Source organism: Hypanus sabinus, chromosome 13, assembly GCF_030144855.1.
Source record: "Hypanus sabinus isolate sHypSab1 chromosome 13, sHypSab1.hap1, whole genome shotgun sequence".
NCBI lineage: Eukaryota > Metazoa > Chordata > Chondrichthyes > Myliobatiformes > Dasyatidae > Hypanus > Hypanus sabinus.
Genome location: NC_082718.1, coordinates 62,978,204 through 62,995,822, shown reverse-complemented (window position 1 = coordinate 62,995,822; position 17,619 = coordinate 62,978,204). Strand labels below are relative to the sequence as shown.

General features: G+C 41.8%; 1 protein-coding gene across 4 annotated transcripts in view; it reads right to left on the bottom strand.

Annotated features, from left to right (window-relative positions):
* vezt (vezatin, adherens junctions transmembrane protein) overlaps window positions 1–17,619 on the bottom strand; it is a 114,718-nt gene that overhangs the window by 9,310 nt on the left and 87,789 nt on the right. For all 4 annotated transcript variants that reach the window (XM_059987775.1, XM_059987777.1, XM_059987776.1 and 1 more), the window contains one exon: window positions 1,758–1,858. In XM_059987775.1, coding sequence (XP_059843758.1) covers window positions 1,758–1,858 — 101 coding nt within the window. The remainder of the gene's footprint in view (window positions 1–1,757; window positions 1,859–17,619) is intronic.

Sequence of the window (17,619 nt, the reverse complement as noted above, 5' to 3'; positions counted from 1 at the left end):
GCAGTTCTGGTGTCCATATTTAAGAAAGGACATACTGGCTCTCGAGGCAGTGCAGAGAAGGTTCACTAGGTTAATTCTGGGGATGGGTGGGTTGATGTATGATGAGAGGTTGAGTAGATTGGGACTCTACTCATTGGAATTCCGAAGAATGAGAAGCGATCTTATTGAAACATATAAGATTGTGAAGGGGCTTGATCGGGTGGATGTGGGGAGAATGTTCCCAATGATGGGTGAAACTATGACTAGGGGGCATAATCTTAAAATAAGGGGGTGCTGTTCCAGGACTGAGCTGAGGAGAAATTTCTTCACTCATAGGGTAGTGGGGCTGTGGAATTTACTGCCCCAGAGAGCAGTGGAAGCTACTACACTCAATAAATTCAAAACGGAGTTAGACATTTTCCTGGATAAAAATGGCATTAGGGGATACGGTGAGTGAGCAGGTAAGTGGACATGAGGCTAGGTTTAGATCAGCCATGTGATCTCCTGGACCAGTTTTCAATAGCCTGGATGGGTCGGAGAGGAATTTTCCAGATTTTTTCTCCTCAATTGGCAAATCGTTTTTTTTTCCCCCCGGGTGATCACATGGGTTTGGGCGGGATGAATAATAAAATAAAATGGGCGGCATGGTGCCCTGTTGGTTGGCACTGTTGCCTTGTGGGATTTGGTGAAAACTAGAGTTAAGATTGGATCAGCCATGATCTTGTTGAATGGCGGAGCAGGCTTGAGGGGCTGATTGGCCTACTCCTGCTCCTATCTCTTATGTTCTTATGTTATCTCTGTTGTAAAGGGATATCTGTCTATTCTGAGGCTATGCCCTCTGATCCTAAACAGTCCCACTATTTGAAACATTCTCTGCACATTCACTCCCTCTAGACCTTTCAATATGCTTCAGACCATTCTGCCAGCCTTACAGTGTTAAAAAGCTATTTTAAAAAAGGACAGAGCTTGGACTGGCAATGCAAATTGACACAACTTTCAAACAACAGAGGAAAGTTTTAAATTTCTACAACTTGGCAAGGGTTTCTTTAGACTGACTGCCCTACCAAGCAGGTGAACAATGAAGAAACAGCACATTTACAAATATTTTGTATTTAAATAGTGAGGCATCAGGTATTCAACTTAATTGTGTACCTAGGCAAGTTCCTGGCAAAAACGAGGTTTTAATCCTTCTCCAACAAAAGCAAGACATCAATAAAGAATTAACAATATCACATTATCACTTTCATCTAAATATTTAAAGATTATCTTTATGTCACATGTACATCAAAACATAGAAATATTCAATGAAATATGTTGTTTTGTGTCAACGTCCAACACAATCTGAGATTCCAGCACCAACGTTGCATGACCACAACTTACTAAACCTTAACCCAAAGTCTTTAGAATGTGGGAGGAAATTGGAGCACCAGGAGGAAACCCACATGGTCAAGAGAGAACATACAAGCTCTTTACAGACAGCAGCAGGAATCAAACTCCAATGGGTGATCGCTGGCACTATATAGCGATTGTGCTAACCACTACACTACTGTGCTGCCTATCTATCTATTGTTGGATATGAATTAAAAAAACATTTCCTAAAATTCCATGTAACTGTGAACGATAGCCAAGGATTTTTGTGGTGTTGCTGCAGCTCGATATTGGAACCAGACCAGAAGTGCAACATAAATAGGGGGCTTCCGGTGAACTCCTGACGTGGTGACTGCACAGCAATGGGCTGCCTACCCTCAGGAAATGAGGCATTGTAAGCATGTTCTCACCTGCTCTTCTGGGACTGGATCTTGATCTTTGATCTTCACAACAGTTTTTTCTGAGAGTTTTGAATCTGGAAGCAAACCAATGCCCTGTGTCTCTCGTTCATCTGCAAAGCCATGGGGGAAAAAAGACTGAGAAATTTTACATTTCAATAGCACCCGGATGTATAGAAGATGAAACCAGACAAGATTTCAGCCCGTCGCTCCATTCGTCAGAAAAAGCAGGATTTCCCAGTGGCCACCCACTTTAATTCCACTTCCCATTTCCATTCTGATATGCCCATTCATGCCCTCCTCCACTGTCAGGATGAGGCCACACTCAGGTTGGAGGAACATCTGAGATTCCGTATGGGTAGACTCCAACCTGATGGCATGAACATCGACTTTTCTAACTTCCGGTAATGCCCCCCCTTCACCATTCCCCATCCCCTTTTTCCCTCTCTCACCTTATCTCCTAGCCCACCCATCGCTTCCCCCTGGTGCTCCTCCCCCCTTTTCTTTTGTCCATGGCCTTCTGTCTCTTTCATCAATCAACTTCCCGGCTCTTTACTTCAACCCTCCCCTTCAGGTTTCACAAGTCACCTTGTGTTTCCTCTCTCTCCTCCCCCACCTTTTAAACCTTCTCCAGTCCTGCCAAAGGGTTTCAGTCTGAAAAGTTGACTATACTTTTTTTCTAGATACTGCCTGGCCTGCTGAGATCCTCCAGCATTTTGTATATGTGATGCTAAGATTTCAGCCTGTATTATTCTACATTTCCATACTTCTGATTTCTAAGAATCACTATAAGACAAAGGATCAGAATTAGGCTATCTGGCCCATTGAGTCTGCTCTGCCATTCCATCACGGCTGATTTATATTCTCTCTCAACCCATTCTCTTGACTTCTCCCCTTGCTAATCAAGAACTTAAAACCTCCACTTTAAATATACCCAATGTCCTGGCCTGCACAGCCATCTGTGGCAATGAATTCCACAGATACATCGCTCTTATATATTCTCTGTAAGTTATACGAGGGACCCCGGGTTACACAAGGGTTCCATTCCTGTCTGTAAACAGTCTTTCCTTAGTTAAAAACAAACAAATTCCTCGAAAATAGTAATGGGAAATATTTACCCTCAACAGCACTTGGGGACTGATTTGCAAAGGGTAGACTAGGGAAGGATAGTGTAGGTGATAGGAGCTGTGAAATGCTTGTTAGATTGAAGCCGTAGTAGAGTAATGGGAGATGATCTGCTAATCAGCATGAAAACTATTATGAGTTTAATAGTGTGGTGAACAAGAGGCGGCTCAGGATTTATAAGATTTGACCCTTCCCAAAGGAGAGTTTGGAGGAGTTTTGTTTTTTTTCTGTGGGTGATCTCTGTATTATTTCCTGGTGAAATTATTCGAGAACAGTACCCTATAGCAGTCTGGGAGATTTTATACTAAATCGATTTCTCTAAATTAGGTGTTCTGTGTCCTGGGGTTTCCTGTATTTGCTCACCTAGGTAATTTCCACCTATCAGACTTTCTGTAGTTCCTACACACAGAATAGATAAGACTGATCAAATTTTTACTTTCATTATCCCTAAGGTGTCTGAAGCACAGCTGGCAATGATCCAGAAGGTTTACAAGCAGAATTGGCATATTAGAAATGGATTCAAATTCAGGTTTATTATCAGTGACATACGTTGTGAAATTTGCTGTTTTGTAGCAGTGCACGGCAATACAAAACAAAATTACTACAGGTTACAATAAGAATTATATAAGAAAGGTTTACCAGGATGTTATCAAGATTAGAGGGCATGTGTTATAATAAAAAGCTGGAGAAATTTGGGTTGGGTTTTCTCTAAAGTGGCAGAGGCTGAGGGGAGATCTGATAGAGGTTTATAAGATTATGAGAGGCATAGATAGAGTACGCACATGCACCATCTTTTTTCCATGGTTGAAATGTTTAAAACCAAAGGGCATGCATTTAAGATGCGAGGAGATAATTTCATATGAGATATGAAGGGCAAGTTCTTTTTACACAGAGAGTGGTAGGTGCTTGGAATGTGCTGCCTGGGGTGGTGGTAGAGATAGATATATTAGGGAATTTTAAGAGACATTTACATTTACACAGAAATGAGAGGAAAATAGAAGGATATGGATTGTGTAGGCAGAGGGATTCTGACAACAGAAAGCTGCACAAATATGAACTGTTTTTGATTCAAGCGCACAGTTCAAAGGTACTTTCAATAATGTTGGGTTCTCATATGCTTCAGAACTGAGTCCATCGCAATGATGGGAGACATCGAACAAGTGTTTCACAGCCCCCTAGTGAGACAGGATCATCGAGACTACCTCAGGTTCTTGTTTTCATGACCACCAAATGGCCAACGAGATTCGGGAGTACCACATGAGAATTTAAGTGTTTGGTATCTGTTAGCTGTGGCAATCTATGGGCTTAAGGGGAGAACTATCGAGGGAGGGAAGGAATTCTGGACTGAAGCATGGAAGCACACAGAAAGGCATTTCTAAGTTGAGGATGGACTTAAATCATTCTCTAGAGTAGAAGAAGCAGTCAGCATGGTGAAAGCAAGACATGCACAGTCTAATCTCAGGCTGCATAAGATCGCATCCAACAGGGCTGAGGTCAAGTAACATCTCTCATCTGAAGATCTGGTCAAAGGATAAACTAATCTTGATCTCTGACAGTACCTCAATGCTCTGCAGCACAGTCTGACCCTTGGATAAGACCTTGTTACTGGCACCCTTACTTTCCAGGTCCAAATACCAAAAGACCCTTTACATGTCATGTGTTATCAAACATCAACAGCCTATTTGACCCTCTTGGATTTCCTCTCCAGTCAGTATCCAGGGATGCTTCAAGTTAAGAGAGGAGACCTCAGACACTCGTGGATAGGACATCCCACTCCCTAAAGAGAAACAAGAGCAGTGGCAGCAATAGTGCTCTTCCATTCAGGATCTCAGAAGTTTTAAAATTCCAAGAACCTACACAATAATTCCACTCTCTACTAGCTCTAAAGACAGAGTTCTGCATTTTCTGTGGTACATCAACTAAACCTATTGATGCTATTGAACATCTGAAGGTCACAGATGCTACTGGATATAGTGAAGTGGGCAAGGCATTACTTACTCACAGAACAGATCTCATCATACCAAGGCTTGAACTCGGTTCTACTGTTTTAGCAGTTGAGACGGCAGAGATGATAAAGAGCTGGACACAGAAGTAGATTATATTAAGTTCTTCACCAACTATAAAGTTGTGCTCAGTTACATAATTAATAAAAGATGGAGATTCTATGCTTATGTACATAACAGTGTCATATGCATCGGGTGATCAACCCAGAAGAGCCAATGGAACTATGTCCCCACTGATCTCAACCCGGCTGATCATGCCACAAGAGCAGTCCAAGGTAATCAGCTCACCCTCTCCTCATGATTAATTGGCCTAGCATTTCTGGCTGATCCCCAACAAAAACATAGAATCAACCATGTCGAAAACTTCCTGCTGACAGAGGCAGATATAGAAATATGCCATCAAGTTTCAACTAACATCACTCATTTCAAGGCATGCTTTGAGCACTTTTCAAGCTGGAAGTCGCTTACCAGAGTGACTGGCCGGCTCATTCCTCTACAGTTGCAGCCAAAAACAGCCTTTGCAGTGGTGGCACATTTATAACCAACCACTCAGCACCAGAGCAACTGAATCGGGCAAAGGTTAGAATCCTTTTTGTTGCTTAAAGACAGGAAATCTGCAAAGGAAGTGCAATGCATCACAAGGCAGGAATCTCTTCCAAAACAAAGTTCCCTTAGTAAACTCTGCCACTTTCTCGAAGGGCTGCTGCAAGTTGGAGGATGTATTAAGAAGGTACAACTCATTTTTGAAGAAATTCACCCAATCATCATGATGGGTAGGCACCATCTAACCTCTCCACTCATTCGACGTTCCCATAAACATGTCCTCAAGGCCGGCGTTATACTGAAGGAACCGTATGAGCAGCAGGAACAGGTTTATGGATCATTGGAGGAAAATGAACAATTGGTAGCTTGATTAACAGTTGCATGACATATCACAAGTTGCAGGGTAGGAAGCAGGAACAGACACAGATCATTTGAGCACTGACCCTGTATTTATGTATGTGGATTTGGATGTGTTTGGCACGTGTTCCATTGCCACAAGGAAAACATGTGGAGGTCGTGCAAATTGTAAACCTTGGCTGTCATTTTTACCTGAATCAGCGCACGTACTATTTACATTGAAGTTATTGAATCATTAAACTCATCTGGTTTCACTAATGCTCTCAGAGGCTTCTTCACAATCAGAGGACCAGTGAAGCAATTAAAGTCTGACTGTGGAGCCAATTTCACCAGAGCCTGCAGACAGCTTCAAATTGATGCCAAAGGCTGCAACAGCAACCATATGAATAACTGCTTGTCTGATGAGGATTGCATATGGTGTTTCAATACCCCCTCCGCCCAACAAAATACTTCACATATGGGCAGTTCTTGGGAAAAGGATGATTAGTTTCAGGCTTCAGATCCTTGATACAATATTCCTTAAAATTGGGTCTTCAAAGCTCACACGTGACATTCTGTCAACTTTCATGTCCAAGATCACAGCTACTGTAAACTCCAGACCACTTACTTCAGTCTCTACAGATCCAGATAGACCTCATATTTTGACTCTTACTATGTTTCTGACAAAAAAGGTTGACTCGCCTCCTGTTCCGCCAGGTCACTTTACTGAAGCCGACCTACAGTATATAGGCAGCAATGGAGGCAGTTCCAGAATTTGGCCAGAACATTTTGGCTAAGGTGGCAAAGAAAGTACATTAGTAATCTCTAGCTTCAGAGAATGTGGAAAACTGAGAGGGTAAATTTACTTGCAGCTGATGTCATCTTACTGAAAGGGAATCAAGACAAAAGGTATGATTGGTCTTTAGGGTTAATCACACAAATCTGGGAAAGATAGAAAACTCGAAGTGAGAACAGTAAAGTATGGTGTACTAAGACTGATTGCAAAACAAGTCTCTGAGACTATCCTTCTTTTGCCAAAGACTTACTAAACAAAATAATTTTGACCAGTGGCCAACCCAGAAATCAGGGAGGGGACTTCAATCAGGTCCAAAGCCCCCGAGGATAAAAAGGCAGCAGCAGATCGCAGCAGCAAAAAGGAGCTTTGATCAGTGGACAATCTGGACATCAGAAGTTTGGAGACGAGGGGACTTCATTCAGGTTGACTGTCTGAAGTTAAAAGACAGCAGCAGGTTATGGCAGCAACAAGGGGCTTTGAGCATTGATCAATTGATGTTTGAGATAGATTAATAGGAGCAAATTAAAGGAAGGTGGGGCAAGCTGTATCAGTATTACAGTGGAGTAAAGGCATGAGAGGGGAGTTGGCTGGAATTGATTGGAAAAAAACACTGGCAGGGATGACGGCAGAGCAGCAATGACTGGAATTTCTGGAAGCAATTCGGAAGACCAGCATATATACATCCCAAAAAGGTAAAAGTATTCTAAAAGAAAGATGACACAACCATGGCTAACAAGTCAAAGCCAACATAAAAGTAAAAGAAAGGGCATATAATAGAGCAAAAATTAGTGGGAATTTAGTGGATTGGGAAGCTTTAAAAACCAACAGAAGGCAACTAAAAAAGTCATTAAGGTAAAGACGGAATACAAAAGTAAGCTGGCCAATAATATTAAGTTTCTTCAGATACATAAAGCGTAAACGAGAGGCAAGAGTGGATATCAGACCACTGGAAAACAAAGCTGGAGAGGTGGTAATGGGGGAGAACGAAATGGCAGACGAACTGAATAAGTATTTTGCATCAGTCTTCACTGTGGAAGACACTAGCAATATGCTGGAAGTTCCAGGTGTCAGGGGTCATGAAGTGTGTGAAGTTACCATAACTAGAGAGAAGGTTCTTGGGAAACTGAAAGGTCTGAAGGTGGATAAATCACCTGTACCAGATGGTGTACATCCCACAGTTCAGATGAGATCATGGAGGCATTTGTAATGATCTTTCAAGTACCACTAGATTTTGGAATAATTCCTGGACTGGAAAATTGCAAACATCACTCCACTCTTCAAGAAGGGAGAGAAGAAGAAGAAAGGAAACTATAAGCCAGTTAAGTCTCACCTCAGCAGTTGGGAAGATGTTGGAGTCAATTAGTAAGGATGAGGTCTCAGGGTACTTGTAGGCACATGGTAAAATAGCTGTAGTCAGCATGGTTTCCTCAAAGGAAAATCAGCAGGATAGACAAAGGAGAATCCGTTGATGTTGTGTACTAGAATTTTCAGAATGCCTTTGACAATGTTCCTCACATGAAGCTGCTTAACAAACTAGGAGCCTATGTTATTACAAGAAAGTTTCTAGCATGCACAAAGCAGTGGCTGATTGTCAAAGAGTGAGAGTAAAGGGAGCCTTTCTAGCTGGCTGCTGGTGACTAGTGGTGTTTCACAGTGGTCTGCAGTGGGACCAATTCTTTTTATGTTTTATGACGATGGAATGGATGGCTTTGTTACAAAGTTTGTTCAGACGATATGAAGATAGGTGGAGGAGCAGGTAGATTTGAGGAAATAGAGAGGCTACAGGAGGACTCAGACAGGTCAAGAGAATGGGAAAAGAAATGTTAGGTGGAATAGTGTGTTGGGAATTGTATGGTCTTGAACTTTGGTAGAAGAAATTAAAGGGTTAACTATTTTCTAAATAGAGAGAAAATACACAATGACTCTAGGATTGAATGGCTTGTCATATGAAGAGCGTTTGCGTTTGATGGCTCTGGACCATATTCACTGGAATTCAGAAGAATGAGGGATGACCTCATTAAAACCTATTGAATGGTAAAAGGCACTGATAGAGTGGATGTGGAGAGGATGTTTCCTATGTTGGGAGAGTCTAAGACCAGAGGGCACAGCCTCAGAATAGAGGGGCGTCCTTTTAGAATGGATATAAGGAGAAATTCTTTAGCCAGAGAGTGGTGAATCTGTGGAATTCTTGCCACAGGCAGCTGCAGAGGTCAAGTCTTTAAGTATCTTTAGGCCAGAGTTTGATAGATTCTTGATTGGTCAGGGTATGAAGGGATATGGGGAGAAGACAGCAGATTGGAGCTGAGAGGATAATTGGATCAGCCATGATGAAATAGCGGCGCAGACTCAATGAATCAAATAGCCTAGTTCTACTCTTATGGAAACGACCATTTCATTTTTAGCTTCAGTAGTTAAGTTTGATAACCTATGGATGCCAGATGGGGAGTGTTCTAGCCTCTAGAGGCACAGTTCATTTTGTATGAACATCACTTCTTGTACATAAGCTGTTTTTTTAAATCTCTTCCTGCACAGATTAATTTGGATTTGATTTTGAATACACAGTGGAAAGACATCCATCTCCATCCTCTCTTTACTTACCCTTGAAACAGTAATATCTGTGAGTCTCAAGTTTTTATTAATATTGGTAAACATTTAGTAGATGTACAGTAAGTATTATGTTTATTATTATTAAGTACCACTGCACCACGTAATTCAGGCACATGGCAATTCTGATTCGAATATGTATTTTACTTAACTTTCAGCAGTTTCACAAGTAAGATTCTCATTAAAAATCCTGAAGGATACTTTCGTCTCGGGTGATGTTTAACTGATTGCATACCTCAGTACATATGCACTGGGAAGGCAGTAGAAGGAGAAACTTTGAGAAAGCTGCGGAGATGTTCAAGGTTGATTTGGACAGGTAGAGGGATAAGCAGATATATGGCAAATGCATTATGATGTGGATAAATGTGAGGTTAACCACTTAGAAAACAATAACAAGGTTCCGGATTGTTCTCTCAATGGTGCTTATACTGAGAAGGGGGAAAGGTTCTTGAGCAATAGTCACTGAATGGAAACATCCAGCAGAGTTCGCCTATCAATGACGTGTTGTATGATGTGGGCAATCATGGTCTTTCCACAACCATGATTGCTCTTAGCAAATTTTTTAGACAGAAGTGGTTTGCAACTGCCTTCTTCTGGGCAGTGTCTTGCAAGACAGATCACCCCAGCTATGACCAATATATGTCAGAGATTGTCTGCCTGGCATCATTGGTCACATAACCAGGATTATGATAAGCACTAACTCCTGCTCCCACGGCTTCACGTGACCCTGATCAGGGGGTGGGGGGTGCTCATCAGGTGCAACACCTCATCCAAGGGTGACCTGCAGGCTAGTGGAGGGAAGGAAGGTAGGCAGAAGGGGTGGTGTAGCTCTGCTGATAAAGAATGGCATCAAATCAGTAAAAAAAAATGTGACACAGGATCATAAAATGTTGAATCCTTGTGGGTTGAGGATAAAAGTGCAAGAATAAAAGGACCCTAATGTAACAGTACTGGGATATGGACCATAGATTACAATAGGAAATAGAAAAGGCATGGTAAAAGGGCAATGCTATGATAATCATGGAAGATTTCAACATGCAGGTCAATTGAGAATGCCAGGTTGGCAATGTAACTCAAGAGAGTGAATTTGGTGAATGCCTATGAGATGGCTTTTTAGAGCAGCTTGTTGTTGAGCCTACTAGGGGATCAGCTGCGCTGGATTAGGTGTTATGTAATGAACCAGAGGCGATTAGGGAGCTAAGGTAAAAGAACCCTTTGGAGACAGTGATCACAATATGATTGAGTTCAACTTGAAATTTGATAGGGACAAAGTAAAGTCTGACATAGCAGTATTTCAGTGGAGTAGAATATAGTGGTATGACAGAGGAGTTGGCCAAACTAAACCAGCTGGCAGGGATGACAGCAGAGCACCAATGGTGTGAGTTTCTGTGAAAAATGAGGCGTGCAGGATAAATATGTTACAAAAACAAAGAAATACTCAAATGGCAAAATAGTACCACTGTGGCTGACAAGGAAAATCAAAGGTAATGTAAAAGCAAAAGAGAGGGCATACAACAACAGAAAAATTATTGGCAAGACAGAGGATTGGAAAGCTTTTAAAACCCTACAGAGAGCAATAAAAGAATCATTAGGAGGGAAAAGATGAAATACGAAAGCAAGCTAGCAAACAATATCAAAGTGGATAGTAAAAGCTTTTTCAAGTATGTAAAAATCAAAAGAGAAATGAGAGAGGATATAGGACCACTAGAAAATGAGGCCAGAGAAATAATAACAGGGGACAAGGAGATGGCAGATGAACCAAATGAGTATTTTGCAGCAGTCTTCACTGTGAAAGACACTAGAACATAGAACATAGAATAGTACAGCACATTACAGGCCCTTCGGCCCACAATGTTGTGCCGACCCTCAAACCCTGCCTCCCATATAACCCCCCACCTTAAATTCCTCCATATACACGTCTAGTAGTCAACACTAGCAGCGTGCCAACTGTTGAAGGGTGCAAGGAAAGAGAAGTGAGTGCAGTTACTATTACAAGGGAGAAGGTGCTCAAAAAGCTGAAAGACCTAAGGTTACACAAGTCACCCGGACCATATGAGCTGCACCCCAGGGTTTTGGAAAAGGTAGTGGTAGAGATTGTGGAGGCATTGGTAATGATCTTTCAAAAATCATTGGATTCTGGCATAACAATGTCACTCCACTCTTTAAGAAAGAAGGAAGGCAGCAGAAAGGAAACTATAGACCGGATAGCCTGACCTCAGTAGTTGGGAAAATGTTGAAGTCAATTATTAAGGATGGAGAACTTGGTAACACAGGACAAAATAGGACAAAGTCAGCATGGTTTTCTTAAGGGAAAATCCTGCCTGACGAACCTATTGGAATTTTTCGGGAGATTACAAGTAAGATAGATAAAGGGGATGCAGTGGATATTGTATATTTGGACTTTCAGAAGGACTTTGACAAGGTGCCACACATGAGGCTGCTTGACAAGTTACAAGCCCATGGTATTACAGGAAAGTTACTAGCATGATTAGAGCATTGGCTGATAGGTAGGAGGTTGCAAATGGAAATAAAAGGTTCCTTGTCTGGTTGGCTGCCAGTGACTAGTGGTGTTCCACAGGGGTCGGTGTTGGGACCACTTCTTTTTCAGAATCAGCTGTGTATCAATTATTTAGATAATGGAACAGATGGCTTTTCAGATGATACAAAGATTGGTGGAGGAGCAGGTAGTGTTGAGGAAACAGGCAGTCTGCAGAAGGATTTAAACAGATTAGGAGAATGGGCAAGAAAGTGGCAAATGAAATACAATGTTGAAAAATGCTTGGTCATGAACTTTGGTAGAAGAAATAAATGTGCCGACTATTTTCTAATGGGGAGAAGATCCTAAAAGGATGCAAAAGGACTTGGGAGTGCTTGTGCAAAACACCCTAAAGGTTAATTTGCAGGTAGTGTTGGTGGTGAGGAAGACAGGTGTGTAAAAAGGGCCCAAAGGATCATTGAGGACCCAAGTCACCCCAACCACAAACTTTCCAGCCGCTACCATCCCCAGGAAATGGTACCGCAGCATAAAAGCATAACAGCCAGGACCAACAGGCTCTGGGACAGCTTCTTACACCAGGCCATCAGACTGATTAATTCATGCTGATACAATTGTATTTCTATGTTATATTGACTGTCCTGCTGTACTTGTTATTTATTATAAATTACTATAAATTGCACATTTAGACTTAGATGTAATGTAAAGATTTTTACTCCTCATTTATATGAAGGATGCAAGTAATAAAAGTCAATTCAATTCAAATACAATGTTAGCATTCATTTCAAGAGGTCTAGAATTCAAAAGCAGGGATGTGATACTGACGCTTTATAAGGCACTGGTGAGGCTTCACCTTGAGTATTGTGAACAGTTCTGGGCTCCTCATCTAAGAAAAGATGTGCTGGCATTGAAGAGGATTCAGAGGAGGTTCACAAGGATGATTCTGGGAATGAAAGGGTTATCATACAAGGAACATTTGATAGCTCTCGGTCTGTACTCGCTGGAGTTTAGAAGGATGGGGGTGTATCCTGTTGAAAGCTTTTGAATGTTAAAAGGCTCAGACAGAGTAGATGTGGAAAGGATGTTTCCCATGGTGGAAGAATCTAGGACACGAGGGCACAGCCTCAGGAAAGAGTGGCATCCATTTAAAACAGAGGTGTGGAGAAATTCATTTAACCAGAGGGTGGTGAATTTGTGGAATTCATTACCACAAGGAGCTGTGGAGGCTGGGTCATTGGGTGTATTTAAAGCAGAGCTTGATAGGCTCTTGATTAGATACAGCATCAAAGGTTACTGGGAGAAGACGGGGAGTGGGGCTGAGGAGGGGAAAAAAGGATCAACCATGATTAAATGGGGGAGAAGACTTGATGGGCCAAATGGCCTAGTTCTACTCCTATGTCTTTTTATAGGGACATATCTCCATCCCACCACCTATTCCTGTTGCTCCAGATGCAACAGGGGAATAAAGGCTGAAGTCCATAGTGAGAGGATTCTGGTATAGGAATAGGCCTCAGTACAGCTGTACACTCCCAGAGAGACAAGAATATTTTGCAGGTTTGGTCTCTGTATCTGAGGAAGGATTTCAGTAGAAGTCCACTAGACTGACTGCCAAGATGCAAGTATATGAATGAAGTGAGATTGCATCAATTTGGCTCACATTAATTAGTTTAGAAAAATGAGAGGGGATTTCATTGAAAACCATCAAATTCCAAAAAGACTGGACAAACTATATACAGGAATGATGTCCTAAGAATGGGGGATTTGAGGACCAGGGATCACAGGATAAGCTATTTAAGACTGAGATAAGGAGAAATTTCTTCACACAGACTACGATAAACCTGTACAAGTCATTACCACAGAAGGCCAAACATCAGATATATTCAATAAGGATTTAGACATTGTTCATAGGCTGGAAGAAACAAGAAATATGGAGAGAGAACTAGAGCAGAATGCTGAGTTTGAATAATGAACCATAATAATATTGATAGGCCAAAAGGCTTCTATTCATATTTCCTATGTACAATGAGAATATGTTATTGCTCATGGAATTACCTTCCAGGATTAGTGCTGGGGCATCCTGAACGACAGTCTACCCCTTCCTCTTGGTGCTGCATGACCAAAATGAACTTTAAAGCAAGTCTTTCATTTCTCCAATACTGAAACCTCTTGTCAATAGGAACATACAAATCCCTCAAAATAATTACTGTTATTTCCAAGAGATGTATCCAAGATTTACTTCAAAAAATCTTTGCGAACTGGTTAGTTAGTAATTCCCAAAAGTATCTAAAACAATGGCAACTGAACATTAAGTCATAGGCTAACACTTGTAGAAGGGTGGGCATTTGCCAAGTCTGTCTCACAGTTCTAGTGACCTGGGTTCAATCCATACTCAGGCACTATTTGTGTGGAGTTTGCATGTTTTCCCTGTACAGCATAGCACTTCACTGGTCTTTCTCTCACACCGTGTAGGGCAGCACAGTAGTGTAGCCGTTAGTGTAAAATTACAGCAACAGCCATTAGCGATTGGGGTTCAGTTTCTGTCACTACCTGTAAGGAGTGGGTATGTTTTTCTGGTATCCGTGTGGGTTTCCTCCCACATTTCAAAGATGTATAGGTTTAAGGTTGGTAAGTTGTGGGCATGCTAAGTTGGTGCCTGAAGCATGGGATTATTTGCAGGCTGCCCCAGCACATTTTCATATTGTACTGACCCTAGCAGCAAATCAATGCATTTCACTAGATTTTAATGTACATGTGACAAGTAAAATTAAACTTTAATCCCAAAGCAGGCTAACTGATGGCTTTAAAAGTTATCCAAAGTATAGGTGAGTAGCAGGAGAATTGGGGCAGATGATGGGTAAATGAGAAAAATAGGTTTAGGGAAATAAGTGAAGGAATGGAACTTAAAAGAAATGCTCAGAGATGGCATAGAATGGAACCTTTTACAGCGTTAAGAAAATATGAATAATATGAAGGAAATTTTAGGATTAGTATCAGGAAGTATTACTCATGGAATGGGAGTTCCAAATGGACGAGTAGAGGTGGAACACTCAAAATCATTTAAGACCTGCTGAGATATTGGCAGTGGCAAAGAGCTTTAAGAGTCTTACAGAGCAATTAGCTTATTTTAAGTGGCTGATCCTTAGTTGGATTCTGTGGTGTCTTAGCAAGCCACACAGCTGAATGAGGCAATCCAAGAAGGAAAGGTCACCACCATCTGCTCTAGGTATCAAAGGATGAACACTGATGCTGGTCGTGCCAAGAACACATAAAAATCCACCTCTATCAATATGGCATATTTCCCTAACCCATCAATTAATTAAAAACTATTCTCTTTTCTGCTATGGAACCCTGTGGAGGAAAGAATCAAAGAAGAACTATTCACACCATTACCCAAGTGGGGCGGCTGCTTGCCAGAAGATTTTTTAAACAGCTCTCTGACATGCATTTGCTGTGAAGTGGTAAAACAGATTGTTTCTATTCAAGAAAAAGTCAAACTGCATTGTACTTCCTAAGAGTCATTATAAAACACTTTCTCAAAAAGAGTTCATTTTGCTTCCAAGTGATCCATGGAAATAACATATTTGTTTTGGAATTCTGGAGTTTCAGAAGTTAAGATAATTAAATGTCATTCAATGTGTATCCAGCGGAACCCACCTCTCCAACTTGGCCCCAGCTGGGAACTGCCACATTGAACAAATGGTGGTCACTCAATAAGTACAGCAGGCTCTTCTTCCAGTACAGATAAATGAATTTAAAGCTCTGGCTTGATTGTAATTTAAAAAAAACAACAAAGATCTAGGGAAATAGGAGAAGCTCTTGACAGAGCATTAGGTTTTTTTCCCCCAGGAAAATATTTAAGTAGTAACATTCAAAGAAAGACATATCAGGATTTACCTTGGAAATCCTAGCAATTCCTAGAATACTACGAAAATAATTAAAAAGCATGATATCCAAAGTGGCAACCTCTGGTTAAACACTGAATCATGAGTGGGATGGGGACATAAATTTGTCATGGAAAGGGTGGTGTATGAGGATTGTCTTTAGGTATTTGCGAAATGTGGGATCTGCACAAGACAAATGGGTTAAACATCAAACAAATGTCTGCACAGGAGTGTAGCTCAACAGTGCTGTGGGGAGGACTTTCAACAAATATGGTGTAAGAGTATACCAGCAGAGAGAAAATGTACTCAAAAGATTGAATAAGAGAGCCGTCACTGTATCAGATGGGATCAGACTAATAGAACATAACAGAGTTTATAGATGAGAATACAAATATATAAGTTAATGTTATTTCATAGATATTTCATTAAAGTTGGGAATTAAAAAGGAAAACAATGACATAACCAGATTCATAAAGAATGCATCTTAATTTGCTGACAGAGCTGGCCAAAACCTTCCAATCTTCCTCAAACACAGGATGATATCAGAGCACCAGAGACTTGAAGATTTACTACTCTGTTCAAAACTGTATGTAAGGTTAAATTCATGCATTGAAGGTTAATCTCAGTGGCATGGAAAATGCTAAACTGGATAAATAGAGATAAAAGTAATTACACACATATTAACTGTGGATTAACACAGTGGATCCTGTTGCAATCCATAGAGTGAAAGACAGCAAGCACATGAATGCAAACACGAGGAAATCTGCAGATGTTGGAAATTCAAGCAACACACACAAAATGCTGGTGGAACGCAGCAGGCCAGGCAGCATCTATAGGAAGAAGTACAGTCAAGCCGAAACCCTTGGTCAGGACTAACTGAAAGAAAAGATAGTAAGAGATTTTAAAGTGGGAGGGGGAGATCCGAAATGATAGAAGACAGGAGGGGAGGGATGAAGCTAAGAACTGGAATGTTGATTGGCAAAAGGGATACACAGCTGGAGAAGGGAAAGGATCATGGGACGGGAGGCCTTAGGGAGAAAGAAAGGGGGAAGGGGAGAACCAGAGGGAGATGGAGAGCAGGCAAGGACTGATTGTGAGAGGGGCAGAGAGAGAGAAAAAAGGAGGAGGGAATAATAAAGAAGGGATGGAGTAAGAAGGGGAGGAAGGGCATTAACGGAAGTTAGATAAATCAATGTTGATGCCATCAGGTTGGAGGCTACCCAGACGGAATATAAGGTGTTGTTCCTCTAACCCGAGTGTGGCTTCATCTTGACAGTAGAGGAGGCCATGGATAGATATATCAGTATGGGAATGGGATGTGGAATTAAAATGTGTGGCCACTGGGAGATCCTACTTTCTCTAATGGACAGAGCGTAGGTGTTCAGCGAAACAGTCTCCCAGTCTGTGTTGGGTCTCACCAATATATAAAAGACCACATTGGGAGCACCGGACACAGTATACCACACCAGCTGACTCACAGGGAAGCCTCACCTGGAAGGAGTGTCTAAGGCCCTGAATCGTGGTGAGGGAGGAAAGGTGTAGCACTTGTTCTGCTTACAAGGGAGATCGGTGGGAAGGGATGGGGGGGACAAATGGACAAGGGAGTCGCGTAGGGAGCGATCCCTGTGGAAAGCAGAAAGGGGGGGGGGGGGGGGAGAGGGAAAGATGGTAGTGGGATCCCGTCAACAGGCCCCAGACAGTCCTTCCAGGTGAGGCGACACTTCACACCTGTGAGTCAGCTGGTGTGGTATACTGCGTCTGATGCTTCCGGTGTGGCCTTCTACACATTGGTGAGACCCGACGCAGACTGGGAGACCAGTGTTCACTGAACACCTACGCTCTGTCCGCCAGAGAAAGCAGGATCTCCCAGTGGCCACACATTTTAATTCGTATATCCATGGCCTCCTCTGCAGTCAAGATGAAGCCACACTCAGGTTGGAGGAACAACACCTTATATTCTGTCTGGGTAGCCTCCAACCTGATGGCATGAACACTGATTTCTCTAACTTCCGTTAATACCCCTCCTCCCCTTCTTAACCCATCCCTTATTTATTTATTTATTTATTTATTTATTTATTCATTCATTCCCCCC